The 18,642-nt window shown below is 35.5% G+C and overlaps 2 protein-coding genes across 2 annotated transcripts; both read right to left on the minus strand.

The window, feature by feature from the left end:
- Positions 1-985: 985 nt before the first annotated feature.
- LOC141690778 (uncharacterized) lies at positions 986-1,765 on the minus strand. Its single transcript, XM_074495549.1, has 2 exons — positions 1,399-1,765; positions 986-1,308 (listed from the first exon to the last, which is right to left on the minus strand). Exons 1-2 carry the CDS (start codon positions 1,763-1,765, stop codon positions 986-988), a joined length of 690 nt encoding a protein of 229 aa, XP_074351650.1.
- A 4,580-nt stretch (positions 1,766-6,345) lies between these two features.
- LOC141690779 (uncharacterized) lies at positions 6,346-6,951 on the minus strand. Its single transcript, XM_074495552.1, has one exon. The coding sequence runs from the start codon at positions 6,949-6,951 to the stop codon at positions 6,346-6,348; it is 606 nt and encodes a 201-aa protein (XP_074351653.1).
- Between the last annotated feature and the right edge of the window lie 11,691 nt (positions 6,952-18,642).

Genomic DNA, 18,642 nt, shown 5'->3' on the forward strand with positions numbered 1-18,642 from the left:
ATAGATATCCTTCATAATGAAGCAGGTATAGTATGTACCGATCTTTTTGGATTACTAATTACCAGTTAGTAATCCTACGACCAAGAACTATTTAAGTTCAGAGTTATCATATTTTAGGTCTCATTATTATAATCTCATCATAATTCATAAAAAGCTTTATTCTAAACTATGGTATATCTTATTTAAACACTTAAATAGATAAAGCCCGTAATAAAAACAAAACAAGTCTTTTTTTTAATATAATTGAAATCAAAATAGATTACTTAAAAGTTATTCCTAAATCATCATACATGATTGGACTTAGGACACATCTCTTTCACTCTTATTATATATAGAAGATCAACAACCTCTTTTATATAAATTTAAAGTACAGGGGTAAATTAGTCATTTCAATGAGACTTTTTTTAACGAAAAGCTGGTAACTTCATTAATCAACCAAGTCAAGCTCAATACAATTTTTCACCTCCATTGAAATGGAGTTCCACTCAAAACTACGACTTGGATAAAAACATGTCTCCCTAGCAAGCTGAAAGGCTGCCATATTTGCAGACCATTTAATAAAGTGCAAATAAACCTTATTTGACTGAGAGAGAAGACGACAACACTCCTCAATAATTAACCCAAAATGAGATCTCATCGGAGTAATGCTACGAATCATTTGGACCACCACCAAATAATCAAACTTCGGCACACTCCTTGGCCATTTCATTGTATCTATCCAACTCAAAGCTTCTTTCACCGCCATAGCCTCAGCCAAAATCGGATTAATCAACCCTTGCTTGATAACTACTTTAGCCTGAATGAGAGCACCTGTAGAGTCCCTAGCCACAACACCAAAGCCTGTTTTATCCCGGTTTTTAAAAATAGCCGCATCCACTGTTACCATAACTGTATCCGGTTGAGGTTTAACCCAAACAACAGCACCATCTCCATCAGCTTGAGGTTGAAGAAGGGAATTGGTAGAACAACTTTGGGCCATTTTCCACTATGTAAGGTAATGCTTTGTTTCCGCCACTACTCTATTCACCGTAGAAGATTTTTTATTCCATACTACTTCATTTTGTGCTCTCCAGATTGCCCAACATAGAGTAACAACTTTCGCTTGTTGCTCCTTATTACAAAGAGCCAAAGTGTTTTCCAGCCACTGTGAGAAACTTAATCCCAGCACATACCTTATAGCTTTATTTAGCACAACCCAACACCGCACAGCAAAAGGACATAAGAAAATAGCATGCTCTATAGTTTCAACATCAGTAGAACACACTGGACACAAAGGTCGAACGTTAGCATATTTTTGCTGTAACTGAACTAACGTGGGCAAACAAAATGTTAAAGCACGTCATAACAGATTGAGCGTCTTCGGGGGAGCTTTGATTCTCCATAACATTTTCCAAATACTAGCTTCATCATTTAGCCTCCATTCATTCTTTTGTGCCTGCAGCAGCTTATAACCACTCTTCACTAAGTAAATGCCATTATTTTCCCATTTCCAGAAAATCACATCTTCACAACTGCCCTCCTTCAGCGGAACATTCAAAATACAGCACTGGTCCCTCTCATTAAAGCTCTCATTAAAGATATCGCGAATAAGATCAACATCCCATTCTCTCTTATCAACACAAATCAGAGAATTGACCGTAGTCTTTATAATAGCAGGAAAGGTTGTAGTAATATATGGTTTATTGTTGTCCACCAACCATTGCTGACCCAAAACTTCAACTCTATCTCCTGCTTCCACTCTCCATTTCATACCATCCTTGAGCATTTTCTGAGCTTCAAGTATGCTGCGCCATATGAAGATGGGGTTTGAGCCAATCTTTGCTTGAAGAAAATCCGTATTTTCAAAATAACGAACCTTATAGACTTTAGTGACCAACCTATCAGGGAATGTAATAAATCGCCACCCCTATTTACCCAGCACGGCGATATTAAAATCTCTAAAGTGACGAAACCCCAATCCACCCGACACTTTATGATTTTCCATACGCTCCCAACTCATCCAACTAATCTTTGCATCCCTATTGGAAGATGAACTCCATCAAAACTTTGTTAACTTCCTCTCTATGTCCTTTTTAAGCTCTAGCGGAAGCAAAAAAACACTCATAGCACATGTTGGAAGAGCTTGTACGATAGTTTTTATTAAAATCTCCTTACGTGACCTCGAAATACTTTTACCATCCCAACTCCTGATACCTGAATGCACATTCTCCTTCAAGTATCCAAGAATGCTCGATTTATTTCTCCCTATTATGTTTGGTAGACCAAGATATTTGCTCTGTTCGTTAGCTTCAGATATCTGCAGAGTATGACAGATCAAGTCTTTGTTATCTTGGATCACATTAGCACTGAAAAAATAGAGGATTTATCCCTATTAACTTTTTGCCCCGAAGCACCCTCATACAGCTCTAGAATCTCCAAAATCCTCTCAGCTTCGTCCTTGTTCTCCTTATAGTACAAATAGATGTCATTCGCGAACAGCATATGGGTTATTACTGGAGCCTTACGACATATCCTCACACCATGAATCAACTGGTTTGTCTCATAACTCTGAATAATTGCAGATAGGCCCTCTGCACAAATGATAAACAGATAAGGGGACAATGGATCCCCTTGTCTGAGACCTCTTATAGGAAAAATTGGACCCATTTCATTTACACCGTGCACTATGTTATAAGACACCGTTGAGACACATTGAAGGACCAAGTGAACCCACCACCTACTAAAACCCATCTTTAATAGAATTCGACGTAATAAAAGCCCATTCTATACGATCATAGGCCTTACTCATGTCCAATTTCAATGCCATAAAACCATCATTTCCCACCTTTTTCCTCTTCAAGTAGTGCATAACTTCATAGGAAACCATAATGATGTTCGAGAGTAGCATACTAGGAATAAATGCACTCTGCGAGTCAGACACCACCTTGTCTAACATAACTTTCAGCCTATTAGCTAATACCTTTGTAATTATCTTAATCAAAACATTACACAAAGATATAGGCCTTAAATCACCCACCACAATTGGCTTCTTCTTCTTTGGAATAAGAACAATGTTGGTCTCATTCAACCCCTCGATTATTTCGCCCGTTTGAAAAAAAAACCCTAATCATAGTTACAACATCTTCACCAACAGCTGACCAATGTTTCTGATAGAAAGCCGGGGTCACTCCATCTGGCCCCGGGGTTTTCTTCGGATGAATATGAAAAAGAGTTGCCTTGACTTCCTCTATTGACACCTCTTTTAATAATTCAATGTTCTGCTCTGGAGTAATTGTAGGAGGCACGCATCTTGGAATTTCCTCACCATCAGTCTGAGTGCTGCTAAAAAGGTCCTGGTAATATTGAGTAATAAGATTTTGTAGCCCATTCTTCCAATAAACCCATTCTCCATACTCGTTTTTCAACTCTTGGATATGATTTAATCTTTTACGAACACTACAAACAGTATGGAAATATCGTGTGTTCCTATCACCAGATTGCAGCCATAATTGCTTAAAGCGTTGGCGCCAAAAAATCTCTTTATGATCAAGGATCATGAACAATTTCTGCTTTTCTTCCTTATATTCTTATACCGATTGACTATCTCTCCTCCCTTGCAGGTGCTTTAACCTCAACTTACACTCCTTTATCAGTTTACTGAAGCAGCCTGTAACTTCCCGGCCCCAAACGTCAAGCTTTTTCACCACATCTTCGGACTCTCTGAACTACATTGTCCCCCTCCCTACTGCACCGGCTATCTTCAATAATTTGTTTACATAGTGTTTCTACAAGCCAGGAATTTTCAAAGCGAAAACGTCTCATACCAATCCTCCCAGAATTGTGACTAGGTTCAAGGAAAATTGGGTTGTGATCAGACGGGGAGACTTCCATATTATAGAGCTTAACCAATGGATATAGACCAAGACAACTACTATCCGCCAAGGCTTTGTCTAATCTCACTTCCATCCAAGCATCGGTACCTCTCCCCATTTCCCATGTGAACTGGTGACCACACATCTCTATGTCCTGCAAACCCATGTCAGACAAAGTATCATTGAAGTTATCTAGTAACCATTGTAATTATGTTGCACCACCCTTTTTTTATGACTGGGATATTATATTATTCATATCGCCTATAACGCACCACGGTAGATTAAAATCTCTAGCCAGGTTCATGAGCAACTCCCACGTTTTCTTCCTTCGATTTCTATTTGGCTCTCTGTAGAAGCCTGTCAGTCTCCAAGGTTGACCATTATCAAAGTATATCTTAACATCAATATGATGTTTCGACAAACTAATGAGGTCAGCACGAACAGCCCCCTTCCAAAGTAAGGCCAAGCCTCCACTTCTCCATTTAGGCTCCACTACTAACAACCCTTCATAGCCTAGCTGAACCTGAATCTTCTCCATCATACCTTTACTACTTAGAGTTTCACACAAGAATACAACCATGGGCATTTGTTGACTTATAATGTCTTTAAGGAACCGAACTTTCCAGGGCAACGCTTACCCTGTGGGTTCCAACTTAGTGTACTCATGATTGATGTGTAAAATTATATTTAACCGCAAGCGCACGGTGCTATTGCTAGTACAAAGTGGCAAGTGCAGTTCATATCCATAAGGAGACTAAGTTTTAAGAATTTCAATTTAACTGTTATGAATTATTTCCAAGAGAAGAACGAATATTGAAGGTTTTTTAACTAGCTTACTAATACAAATTAAATATGTTTTAAATCAATTAACTAAAGGTCTGGGGCGATGCAGGTTCACCATGTTTACACCAATATAATCATAAAAGTATAGCAATTTAGTGGGTCAAGTAATTAAAGTAAAAGTTAATCTTTCTCAGGCATTAACACTTTCAGAAATCCGGTGATGCTCCCGCTCTCACTTTCAATTCTACTATTATATGTGTACCTCTAGTGAGTAAAATCTCCCGATCTATTACCCCTATTGCATAAAGATAATCTATGATATTGGCCAATTACACAGATTAAGTATTAAAATATATTAACTAGAATTACCTTTTACCCATTAAACTACTAATCAAATTAAAGCATATTCATGGTGCAAACATGGCTTCCCTTTGCGCCCTAGAATAAAACTACTCACTCATGCTAGATGTAAAAGCAATAAAAATAATGATGAACACCATGTAAAATAGATACTAATAATAACAAGAGAATAAGGAATACCTTGAACTTTATACTAATGGAGAATAACGAATCCAAGCTAAAACAAGTGTATCCAATGAAAGAGATGAAGAAAAACCATAGTTCTCTATAATAGTATGTACGTATGTATCTCTGTTGTTAGCTAATAATCAAATATGAAGTCTAGTCTAATAATAAAAGTATTTTATTATTCTAATAAGATTACAAGTGAGAATTCTAGAACGAGTAGGATTCTGTAATTAAAATTCGTAGCTGTCTGTTCTCTGCAGTTTCTGGGCTTCTTCAGCTGGATTCTCTTTTCTGTACCATCTCTGAATTAAAGAGAATTTTATGGGTTTCGCGTGGACTGTAAGATCGTCAAAATCGGACTTCTGGATCTCTAGATATGGCCCAAACTGTATTTGCAGCCCGTGTAGTCCAATATTACGAATTTTCTTCTATTTCCGCTCCAAAATAGGACTTTTTGCTCCAAATCCTTCAAAGTATAGAATTTCTTTGTAACCTACAATAAAATATCAAAGCCTATTAAATAAATATCTAAATCAGCGTAAAACATAATAAATAAGAGGACAAAAATCATATAAAACATATTCTATCAATGATGAGTGGTGGGCCTGCGTAGCAGAGCCCGCCATAAGCAAGTTTTTTGGCCCAACAAAACTCCTTCCTGTGATAACATGTCAACATCCTCACTAACAGGCCCAGTATCTTGGCCCATACGTCTTCTTTTCGGGTCTACAACAAACAGCTCACTCGACTCCTCCTCAACAATATTTTCCTCCCTTACAGTTTGAATTTCCTTATTTTTTGCTATCAGCTTTGAATTCTCTCGACTATCGATAGAATCAAATCATTGGTTTACGCCCAAACTACCCGCCTTATCTCCCGTAATAGCTGTTACACTAATCCATGATTTTATGCTGTGATTTATCTCTTCTGCACTTTTCACGGAAACTAACTTGCCACCTCTATCCTCCACCGTAATGTCTACCGAAGTCACCCCTCCCGGCCGGAGCCATTTACTGCCTATTGTATGAGATTTACGCCGGGGTTCAGCTTTCATCCAAACCCCATACGGTCTCTCAATCTGATCCTTCGGTGTATCAAACAACCTCTCACAAACCTTTTCATTATGATCCACCATCCCACAAATAAAGCAAAACGTTGAAATTCCTTCATACCTGAAATTTACCTAGCACCAAGTTGACTCACTCTTCCGTATCTTTATTATCCATTTAAGAGGCTTATCCAACGATACAGAAACTCTCACCCACAAAAACTTCCTCCAAACGCCCACAAAATTATTAGCATCTGACTCAATAAACTCGCCAATGTAATTGGCAACATCCTTGAATAGTCTTAAAGACATGATGCCAAAACTCATACCATGGAGTTGCACCCATATATCCAGTTTATTGATCGCCAAAGTTCTTGGATTGTCTCCCTCTTTTAATCTCTCAAACACCAAGAGAAAACGACCAAAGGACCATGGACTACCATCAACAACTCTTTTTATATCAACCTCATGATAAAACTGGAAGATGAATCTGTTTACATCCAATTGCTTAAAATACATCCTTCTCCCCGGACGCCACGGAGATGTCATTTTGTGTTGCATAGCCTGGAAATCAATCGATGAATCTGTGAGAAAATGACCTACTAAGCACCATCTTGCATCAATTTCACACAGCTCCTCTGATTTTTCATCATACATTAAGCCTCCATGTTCTTCATCACCAATGCTAATCATCGCGAATTCCTCCTCCATCTCCTGGACTGAATCTCTTGTAGTAGACATACTTTTAGACTACGAAATGATAATACACCAACAGCTTACGAAAGAGACAAGATAACAAAAACTACAAACTCACCATGTCCTACGATATGACTTTTTTAACGCACATGATCTTTTCAATGAGACTTTTTAATCTCATTAATATTATCACCATGTTCTCTTATTATATATTGAAGAGATAGTTCACCTAAGAAACAATACTTTCCAGAGGAAAATAAATAGAATAAAGGACCGGCAGTGAGCGAAAGGCTCATATACGGATATAAAACCACGCAATACTGAACAATGATTAAAAATAGCGAGAGTAAAAGCATAATTGAATATCTAAATGAAGATCAATAGAAATAGTGAATAAGACAATTAGAAAATGGATACTAAAATCATAAATCAAAATAGCTTACATACGAACATGGGAGACAATCTTACACTTACAGGATTTCCTACATTTTCGGTAATCTAGAAATATGTGGTCATCAAAACTTACAGGGGTTTGAACAGCACAAAGCAAATGTTATCCAATATCTTACATGGATTTGCACGTCAATAAGCACATGCTATCCAAAATACCAAATTGTAAACATACTAGTCATGACTATACTTGTCCCACAACTTCGGTGATACACCAATGCAATTTAATTATACCTGAAAGGCATATGTCATAGCCTATTTGTTTATTCGAGGATTTAACTCAACTCAAATAAGGATGTAACAGGTAAATAGTGGTTCTATCGTCAGAGAGATCTCTCAAAGTAACATATGTCAAAGGATTAAGTAACATTGTTCGTCTACAGACTTGAGAACTTAATTCACTGGAAGAAGCTCAAGAAATTGATCAAGCCTCAGTGATATAAATCAAGATTGTGGATTTAATCAAGTGACAAATATCTCGTCAGGGTATCAATTAATTACAAGGATTTAGTCTGAAGAAAATCAAGAGTATCAAAGTCAAGGCATGAAGAAACGTCACGGAAGTTAGTCACTCATGAACCAGACAGTACATCGAGTGTCAACATTGAAGTGGTGGAATTGATTCATAATTGACAGAGATTTTCAGAAGATTTTCAGAAGAATGGTTGCTGCTCAAGATTAGTATTAATTCTCTATTAATTAATTAAGTCATATAATTTAATTAAGAGAATAAATTAAATCTGCAAAGATTAATTTATTGATTAATTGAATTAATTGATTAATTAATTCAGAATTATTATTTGATTAAAATCTGTTTTAATCCAGCAAGACTATCTTTTGTATTAGCAAGACAATCGGTATGACAATCAATAGTCATACTGAAAGTCATGCTAGTTCATTTAGATTGTCTTGCCGAAAGTTCTATCAGTTTAATGGATAGTCCTACCGAAAGTCCTACCAGCTAAAAGGATTGTCATGCTAAGCAGAAAGGATTGTCTTGCCAGTTAAATCAAGGATTGATTTAATATAAAAGAACTGAAGCTGATTTTAAAGAGATGCAGTGCATTGAATATCAAACACAGAAGAACACAGAATAAAAGAAAACTGTAGAGAACTTATTGCAAATTCTCAAATCATTTATTTCTAGTATTTATTGTTAAATCTAATCCACTAGAAATCCTTTTCTTGTTCTTGTGTAACTATCAAGCGGATCAAAATCCCTAGAACTTAATCTCAAATTGCATTTAGCATTTGATCCTTTTTATTACAAAAATAGAAAAAGTTCATGTCGAATTTATTCTAGATTTGGAATAATTTATTTGAGATTAATCCCTTGTAAACGATACCGTTGTTGTAACACCTTTCAAGTTTAATAATAGTTTTATTTAACTTGAATTTTGTTTCACTTTTTTATTCCGCATTTTATTCGATTAAACGGTATTGTTTGTATTCAACCCCCCTTCTACAAACATATTGAGACCTAACAATTGGTATCAGAGCCTTCTGATTAACGAACAAATCAAGATCCTAGACTTTTGTGATTCTTTCACTCCTTGAATTTTTATTTACTCAAAAAATTCATAATTACTACACAAAAAGTTGGAACCGTTAAAATTCCACTATTCGATAAAGAAAATTATGTTATGTGGAAGAAGAAGATGCTATTGTTTTTACAAGTTGTAAATCCCAAATATCTGGAAGTGTTAAAGAAGGGTCCAAAAATTCCGATGGTTATTGAACCAGAGATAATTGAAGATGATGTGGTGATTACCAAAGCTAGAACTTATGTAAAAAATCCTGAGGATTTTTCTCCTGCTGAAAAAGAAGAAGCCTCCCTGGATGCTAGCCTTCAATTAATTTTAGTAGATTCCCTTGATCCCTTGATGAATAGACATGTGATGAACTGTAAAGATTCCAAACACATCTGGGAAACTATTGAGGTGATTAATGAAGGCACAGAGGAAGTTAGGGAGAACAAGTTAGAAATCCTAACCTCAGAGTATGAATACTTTAAATCCAATCCAGGAGAAGGAATTATTGAAGTGTTTGAGAGGTGCAATGCATTGATCAACAACCTGAACATTAATGGTAAATACTATTCAATCAGGGAGGTCAACAAAAAGTTCCTTTTAACACTGCCAACTCATCTTGAACATAGAATCACTGCCATAAGAGAAGCAAGAGATCTGAGTGAGATTTCTTTGGAAAGGCTCTATGGTGTGTTAAAAACCTATGATTTGGAGCAGATTCAGCAGAAGAAAGTCTACGGGAAAGGAAGAGTGGTCAGCACGTCTACTGCTCTAGTAGCTGAAGAATAACAACAACAACCACAATATCAACAACAATCTCAACAGTCAGAAAGAATGGTACAGTCTTCCAAGGTTGAAGAAAATGTGATAGTAGCAGAATTTGATCCTCCTACTACAAATCAATCAGGAGATGATTTTTATTCCTTGGAAGAACTGGAGCAATTGAAGATGAGTCAATGGCCCTGATTGTCAAGAGATTCTCCAATGTCAGATTCAAGAGGAATCCCAAGTTCAAGTACAAGTCCAACTACAACAGATTCCAGAAAGGTGGATCTTCATCCTTTAACACCAGCAGTGGTGGGTACAAAACAGGGATGGTTGATCGAAGCACCATTCGATGCTTCAACTGCAATGAGTTGGGACACTTTGCCACAGAATGCAGGAAGCCAAAACAAGTTAGGAAGAACTCTTATGATTCTAATTAGAAGAGTAAATCTGAAAGGGCTTACGTGGCAAAGGGAAGAAGCTGGGATGATACTGACAGTGAAGATGAAGAAGTTGGGAATCTTGCTCTCATGGTTAGTGATGCAAACACCTCATTGTCAAGAAAAGAGGTAAAATTTACTGATGCTGAATTAGTTTATCATCTAGGAGGTTCCTTAGATTGTACTCGTCGTGATAATGAAATGTTAAATCAACAAATCAAAGACCTTGAAAAAGAGGTCAATGAATTAAGACTTGTGCATATTAATCAAGATAAATTAAAAGAACAAGTATCTTTTCTAGAGAATAGAGTTGACTGTTATAGACAGCTCGAAACTATTCTCAAAGACAAGATCACTGGTCTTGAGGCTAAGGTTAAAGCTTACTTTAATTCTTGTTCAAAGTCCAAAGAGTTTTACAATAAGCAATCTGTTAATCAAACATCTGGAATAGGTTATAATTACAATGTTGCTATTGGAAAATTAGGCATAAACTCCCCTCCTCATGTATGTGCTAAAGGTAGGGAAGTACCACATGTGCTTAAGGGTGTTGATGAACCCCTCTATAAAGAATTAATTGATGAACCATTTGATGATACCTCATTTATTATTCAAGAAGAAATCTGTGCTGAAGATCTTGCTAATGAGAAAGTTGTTTCCAAGTCAAGTGTGTCAAAGGTTCCAGTCAAAGTTGTGAAAGCAACTGATACTAACTCAGACACACATGAGTTGGATAACACAAATGTCATGTCTACCATGCATAAGTTGCCTATTGTTAATCCCTCTCATAAAGCATGTGGTGTTCCTGATTGTATGTCTTGTGCTTTTAATTTGATGTATGCTTATTTTAATGATAAGCATGTTTCTAATGATAAGACTACTCCTCGTCAGCATGTGAATAATAGGAAGCATGATAGGTCTAAGACTGCTAGTCCTCCTAAAGTTAGAAAGGAGACATTTGTGCCTAAGCCTAAACAGAAATTTGTCAAGGCTGTTTACAAGGTCAAATGTCCAGTCATTGAGAAAGTTGAGAACATTAAAGCTAAGAATGTTGTTCTGCCTGATAAAGGCCAATTTTACAAGTATGTCGGACCCAATAAAGCTTGGGTTCCGAAGAAGGTCTAATCCATTTGTATTGCAGGGCATTAAACAGGTATAACCGGTAGTGTGGATTCTTGACAGCGGATCGTCAAGATATATGACCGGAGATAGAGCCCTGCTATCAAATGTGGTTGAGAAAGCTGGCCCAGTGGTTACCTTTGGAGATAACAGCAAAGATTTAACTGAGGGATATGGCGGTTTGCTAGCTGAAAATGTTATCATTGAAAATGTGTATGTTGTGCAAGGACTTGAACACAATCTGCTTAGTATTAGTCAGTTCTGTGACAACGGCTACAATATTTTATTCGACAAGCTGAAGTGTCAGATTCTGCACAAGAAAAATGAAAAACCCTCCTTGATGGGAATCCGGAAAGGAAATCTGTTCGTAGCTGACATGAACTCTGGAAACAATCCTGAAGTCAATTGTTTCTATGCAAAGGCATCGTCAGATGAGAGTTGGCTATGGCACAAGAGACTTTCTCATCTCAATTTCAAAACAATGAATTCTCTTGTCAAAAGAGAATTGGTCAGAGGTCTGCCTCAGCTGTAATTCTCCCCAGAAGGACTGTGTGAGGCTTGCCAGAAAGGAAAGTCAAAGAAAGCAAGTCATAGAGGCACTGACACATCCTCCATAACTGGTGTTCTGCAATTATTGCACATGGATTTATTTGGACCAGTTAATGTTCTTTCGATGTCAAAGAAGTGTTACTGCCTTGTGATAGTTGATGACTATTCCAAGTATACGTGGGTTTTATTCCTTCACTCTAAGGATGAAATACCACAAGTTGTGATTGATCATATCAAGTTGATCGAGTTAAATTCTAATGTCCCTGTTAGAGCAATAAGGTCAGATAATAGAACAGAATTCAAGAATTCACTTCTCAATGGATTCTGTACAGACAAAGGGATCACCAGACAATTTTCAGCTCCTAGAACCCCTCAGCAAAATGGAGTGGTAGAAAGGTAGAATCATACATTGATTGAAGCTACAAGAACGATGTTAAGTGAATCAGGTCTTCCAATGTACTTTTGGGCTGAAGCTGTCAATACTGCATGTTATACTCAGAATCGAACTCTAATCAACAAAGACTTCATGAAAACTCCTTATGAGATTATGAATGAATAGAAACCTTCTATCAAATACTTTCATGTATTTGGTGCCAGATGCTTCGTGCTCAAGGATGGAGATGATCGTCGTGGTAAATTCGAGGCAAAGGCATATGAGGGTATTTTTGTTGGATATGGAAGAAGATCATACAGGGTGTATATCATTGATCAACACAAAGTAACTGAAAGTGTCAATATTACATTTGATGACACTAAACTCCCTAGTATTTAAACTGAAGATCCTTCTGAGAAACTGAAGTTTGATGATATGTCAGATTCAGAATCAGAACATGATCAAGAACCTGAGGTTGTTGCTGGTGAAGAACCTGTTAATCATGATGATATTCAAGGTAATGGTGATGGAAACTTTGGAAACAATGGAGATACCACTGCTACTGACGGAGAATCTTCAAGTCAACATGGCAACAACTCAAGGGGAGATGCTGAAGGATCAACTAGTAGGACACAACATCCCAATGAATTTCAAGGCGAATCATCAAGATCAAATCTTCCAAGACAGACTGTCTGGAATAAAGCTCATCCTTTTGAGTTGATTATTGGTGATTCAGATGTTGGAGTCAGAACTAGACGTGCTACTCAAAATGAGTGTCTGTTCTCAGGATTTCTTTCTGAGATGGAACCTAAGAAGATTGAGGAAGCACTGACTGATCTAGATTGGGTGATTGCTATGCAAGATGAACTCAATCAGTTTGAACATCAACAAGTCTGGAAACTGGTACCTAGATCTACACACAAGAAAGTTGTTGGTACTCGGTGGGTATTCAGGAATAAACTAGATGAAGATGGTGTGGTTACAAGAAACAAAGCAAGACTGGTAGCTAAACGGTATTCTCAAGCTGAAGGCATTGATTATGATGAAACCTATGCTCCAGTGGCTAGACTAGAGGCCATCAGGATATTTCTGGCATTTGCAGCATTCTCTAACTTTAAAGTTTATCAAATGGATGTCAAGAGTGCCTTTCTGAATGGAAAGCTGGATGAAGAGGTATATGTAGAGCAACCTCCTGGTTTTGAAGATCCAGATCATTTGGATTTTGTCTACTTTCTTTTCAAGGCTATCTATGGACTCAAACAGTCTCCGAGAAAATGGTATGACACTCTCTCTGAATTTCTTATTGAAAATAGCTTTATTAGAGGTGTCATAGACAAAACTCTCTTTTCTAAAAAGCATAAGAATGATACTATATTAGTCCAAGTCTATGTGGATGATATAACATTTGGGTCTACTAATGATAATCTCTGTAAGAGATTTGCTAAGTTAATGCACAACAAATTTGAAATGAGCATGATGGGAGAGCTGAAGTTCTTTCTTGGATTACAAGTAAATCAAAGGTTAGATGGAACTTTTATTTGTCAATCCAAGTATCTAAAGGAACTCCTCAAAAAGTACAATCTAGAGGATTCTGCATCAGCAAGGACTCCGTCAACTACAGCTGTCAAGCTTGGACCATGTGAAAACTCCATTAAGGTAGATGTCACAAGCTACAGAGGTATGATTGGCTCATTACTCTATCTTATTGCAAGTAGACCAGATATTATATATGCTACATGCTTATGTGCAAGATTCCAAGCGGATCCTAGAGATATTCATCTCGTTGCTGTTAAACGAATCTTGAGATATCTTAAGGGAACACCAAATCTAGGTATTTGGTACCCTAAAGAATCTGGTTTTAACCTTGTTGGATATACAGATTCAGATTACGCAGGAAGTGTTGTTGATAGAAAAAGCACCTCAGGGAGTTATCAATTCCTAGGTAGCAGACTAGTCTCATGGTACAGCAAGAAACAGCAAACAGTTTCCAATTCAACGGCCGAGGCTGAATATATTGTTGCTGGAAGCTGCTGTGCTCAGATCTTGTGGATTAGGAATCAGCTACGGGACTATGGCTCTGTATTGAACAAAATACCTATTCTATGTGACAATACAAGTGCAATAGCCATCACCAACAACCCTGTGCAGCATACAAGGACCAAGCACATTGACATCAGGTATCATTTTATTAGAGAGCACGTCATGAATGGTACTGTTGAACTATTTTTTGTTCCAACAGATAAACAAATAGCAGATATTTTCACTAAACCTCTTGATGAATCCACATTTACCAGATTAGTTGGTAAATTGGGTATGTTGAATAGCTTTAGTGATTAAACTTGTTAATATCTGAAATCTGTTCTTGAATGAATTTACAAATGAATTTTTCATAAATGAAAAATTCATTTGTAAATTTATTTTATCATATTTTCCATAATACTTGCTTATTTCTATGTAAGTTTTATTATCTTATCTTATTTATTTATTCTACTTGTTAATTTTAATATCTCAGAATATTTTATTTTCTCTAAAAATATTTTTCTATGAATTTTATTTGCTAAAATTCAACAGAAATCTATTTTTTGAATAAAATATAATTATTTCTGAAATATTGCTTTTGTTTTTGTAAATTTATTCTGAAACTGTAAGTATTAATTTTGTGTATAAGTTTAATTTATACTAGAATGACAATCGGCAAGAAAATTGAAATTGTCTTGCTGAAAGTCATTCCTGTACATATATTTGTTTAATTTTAATTCAGTTTAATTTTATAACTGGCAAGACAATCGGTATGACTATTGATTGTCATGCCAGTAATAAAATTTATATCAAATAATATTTATTTTTATTTTGTACTGGTATGACAATCGGTATGACTATCAGATTGTCATACCAGTTATATTATTAGTATTTTTGTTTTCTCAATTGCCTGGTATGACAATCGGGAAGACAATCGGTATGACTTTCCTCGATTGTCATACCAGTTGTTGTACTTAACGATTTCTTGTTTTTTTTGTAAAATCATTCAGTTCAGTTTTCAAAATTCCAACAGTTCTTTTTCTCTCTTTTGTTTCTCTCTCTCAATTCGATCTCAAACCTCCATTGATACTTCTTGCTCGAGTTTTTACTCAGCAAACAAAACTTCACTTCTGTTATATATACATACACGTATATACATACAGAAGTGCTGCCCAATTTTTATTTTTAAATTTTACTTCGTTTTTGTTCCCTTCAAAATCAGTGTTTGTTTGTTTTTGGGTATTTTTAGTTAATTTTTGTTTTGTGTCTTGTGCGTTTTTCAGATCTGTTATTGTGAGTTAAGAACATTAACGAGATACATTACTTTCTAAATTTTTCGGATATAATTGATTTAATTCAAATTATTAAATTAATTTAATTAATTCAAATTTTCTTAATATTACTCTTAAAATTCTGAAAGTGTGTGTTTTATTATATTTTTTAATGGCTCTCAATTTCTAAATTGTCTCGCATAATCTTGTTGGTTATTTTAATCCAGATAAATGTGATGTGGAAAAATTTAAGCCGTGGATTAGATTTTTAAATGACCATTCGATTGTTAGCTCTGCTATTAAATCAAATGTGATTTTAAATGTCGATCTGCTCAGACTGATTTGCACAACCTCTACTGCGGCCGATGATTTTAAATCTTTTTCATTCACCATGGCAAACACACAGTATGTAGTTGATGAAACAGTCGTCAATCGAGCGTTAAATTTTCCATTGGATGTAATATCCCATATTTTCAGATATTATTATTATAATTATTTGAAATTATTTATGTGATTTTATGTGAATTTTGGTGAATTATCTGATAATTGGAATTGATGTTTGGGTGTTTATATGTGATATTATTTGAGTATTTGAACTTTTATATGTCCAGAATAAAATTATTTTTATGACTTTATAATTACAATAATTATTTTTGGGATTTTATAAAATTTAGAAATCAATATTTCATCAATTATTTAGCCCTGTATGATTTTTTTTTTTTATTTATCCGTATTTAATTCCAAAATTCTTCAAAAATCATGAAACTCATATTTATTTAAGTTTGGAATATTCCGAGAATTTAAAATTATTTTGGAAATTTTTAGGATTAATTTTACCCGCGCGTTGAATCGTTTAATTGCTAAAAGCGGGTATAAATGGCATTTCAAAAATTATTTTAAAATTATGAAATTTATGTTTTTATAAATTTCGGGATATTTGTAACATTTTAAGACTATTTCCGTAATTTTCTAGAATTGTTTTGTCTGCACCTCGATCCGTTAATGTCAACTTTCGGGATAAACCGGGTTTCAGAATCTTCGTGATTATCTATTAGTACACGCGTTTGATTTTAGGATGGGTTTGGCTGCGTGTCACTTTCTTGTTGGGAAGGAGTAATGGAAAAAAAAAACAAACAAACACAATAACAAACAAAAACACAGCCCCCCCCCCCAGCTTTTTCTTTCTTCCCCGTCGTTGCTCCCCTCCCCCGCCTCTACTCCACCGCTTCAACGCCTTTCCTCCACCCCTCTTCTTTCTTTCTTTTTCTTTTTGTTTCTTCCGTTCTTTAATTCAATCACCCTCTGAATTTAACCCTCAATCAGGTATATACCCTCATATACATACATATATATCTTCGGTTTGATTTCTTTTGTTTTAATCCTACAATTGATGTTGGGAAGATCGCGAATTCCTTGATAGTACGAGAACTGGGCTGCTTCGACGAACCAGAGGCTCGACCTCGATCTTCACCCGTGATTTGGGGTCGATCGGAGGTCAGCCGACCGCCGGTGATGAACCCAGCAAGCCGGTGGTCGAGCCCTTTTTTTTTTTTTTATTTGTTTTGTTTGGGCTAGAATAAATTCATTAGTTGTTGATAATTGTTCGAATATTGAGTTTCTGGGAATGATTTGGAAGTTGAATTTTAATTGTGGTTCGGTGTTGGTTTAGTAATGTGCGAATGAATATGATACATATTTCGGTTTAAAAGTTTAATGTTAATTGAAATTATGTTTGTTGCAGTATAAGAAATAGGAATTCGATGAAATAATATTTTCAAATTAATAAATAAATACGAGTATAAATGTAAGATGTAATAATAATAATTAGTTGGTTAAATCGGTGTTTGGGTCTTGTGATTTATAGTGGAATTAGATATTAATGGAGATATGAGTGATGATTAAAGGTTAAAGGAGGAAGGGGTGAAGCCTTGGTACAGAGGAACCCGTTGTTGGGCTCTCATCGGGCCTGTTACCGCCGGCAATGAACTCCGGCGAGTCGGCGGCATAAAATATTATTTGGTTTAGGTTGATTTTGCTTGTTAATTATAGTTATGAACTTGCTAATTGATTTTGTGTAGTTTCGAGTTGTGTAAGTCAATACTTGGTTGAATTTCGCTTATATATTCTTAGGCGGATTGAATGTCTAAATGACAACTACTATTCTTGATTTTATAAAATCTGAAATTTCAGTTGGTACGGATGATTTTCGGGTTTTTAGATTTATAACAATGGTGTAGTAGTGTATAACTTGAGTTTTGGTTCGTTAAGTGATTATGGCTTGACCCGGTTAATATATGTTTAATTTATAATAGTTTATGGTGGTTTTAAATTTCAGTCTTGGTATTTTGAGTTGTTCTACAAAATTTTCAGATTTATACATAGTTATTTGAAGGATTATTAGTGAGTTATATGCATGATATGTTGTGAATTGTGTTGTCAAATCCGTTTAGAAATAAGCTGAGTTCTTGTTAAATTCGTAGCTTTTAACTAGTTCATCGTATGATAATGATTTTGCACTCTCTGGAAAGATAATGGAATTATCTACAATTTTCAATCTTTGTGTTTTTCCAAATTCAGCCTGCAATTATGATAAAATCTGCCATTTGTAAAATCTGTCCTGTTATTTCAGTTTGATACATCCTGACTTCAAAAATTCGTAGTAAATTCATTATTTTAGCTATGACTTTGAACTATACCAATTTTAAAAGCTTAATTCAGGATCTACAATTGTTACTTATAGTTCATTAATCAATTCTATGATTTAGGAGTCTCAAATACTAAGTTACTTGCGAAAACAGGGCTGAATCTGCTTATACAGCTGTGTATTTTAAAGTTTCTGAATTCGTTACTTGGTCATTTTTAGCGAGCCTTACCATTTTGGAAAGGTCGCTAAATATCCTACAACTTTTATGTTTTAAACTTTTCTGTTTAAGTTCATCTAGGTGTTGTAAAATGTCATTCTTCCGAGGCTGGTTAACTTAAATTTTAGGTTCGGTAGCTATTTTGTATGTTATAACTCGACATATGGTTTCGTGCTAATATATGTGATTGATAGTCATTGTTTAATAGATTAAATATATGAACCTATAATATAGAAGTGTTGGTTAGTGATTTGATATGTGCTTTCTAGTTTATTAAATTATAGATTTAAGTTAGCATACTTGATGACATACTTGACTTGTGCACATGTACATTGACTTGTTATTTGTATATGTGATAGCAAC

Source organism: Apium graveolens, chromosome 10, assembly GCF_009905375.1.
Source record: "Apium graveolens cultivar Ventura chromosome 10, ASM990537v1, whole genome shotgun sequence".
Lineage (NCBI taxonomy): Eukaryota > Viridiplantae > Streptophyta > Magnoliopsida > Apiales > Apiaceae > Apium > Apium graveolens.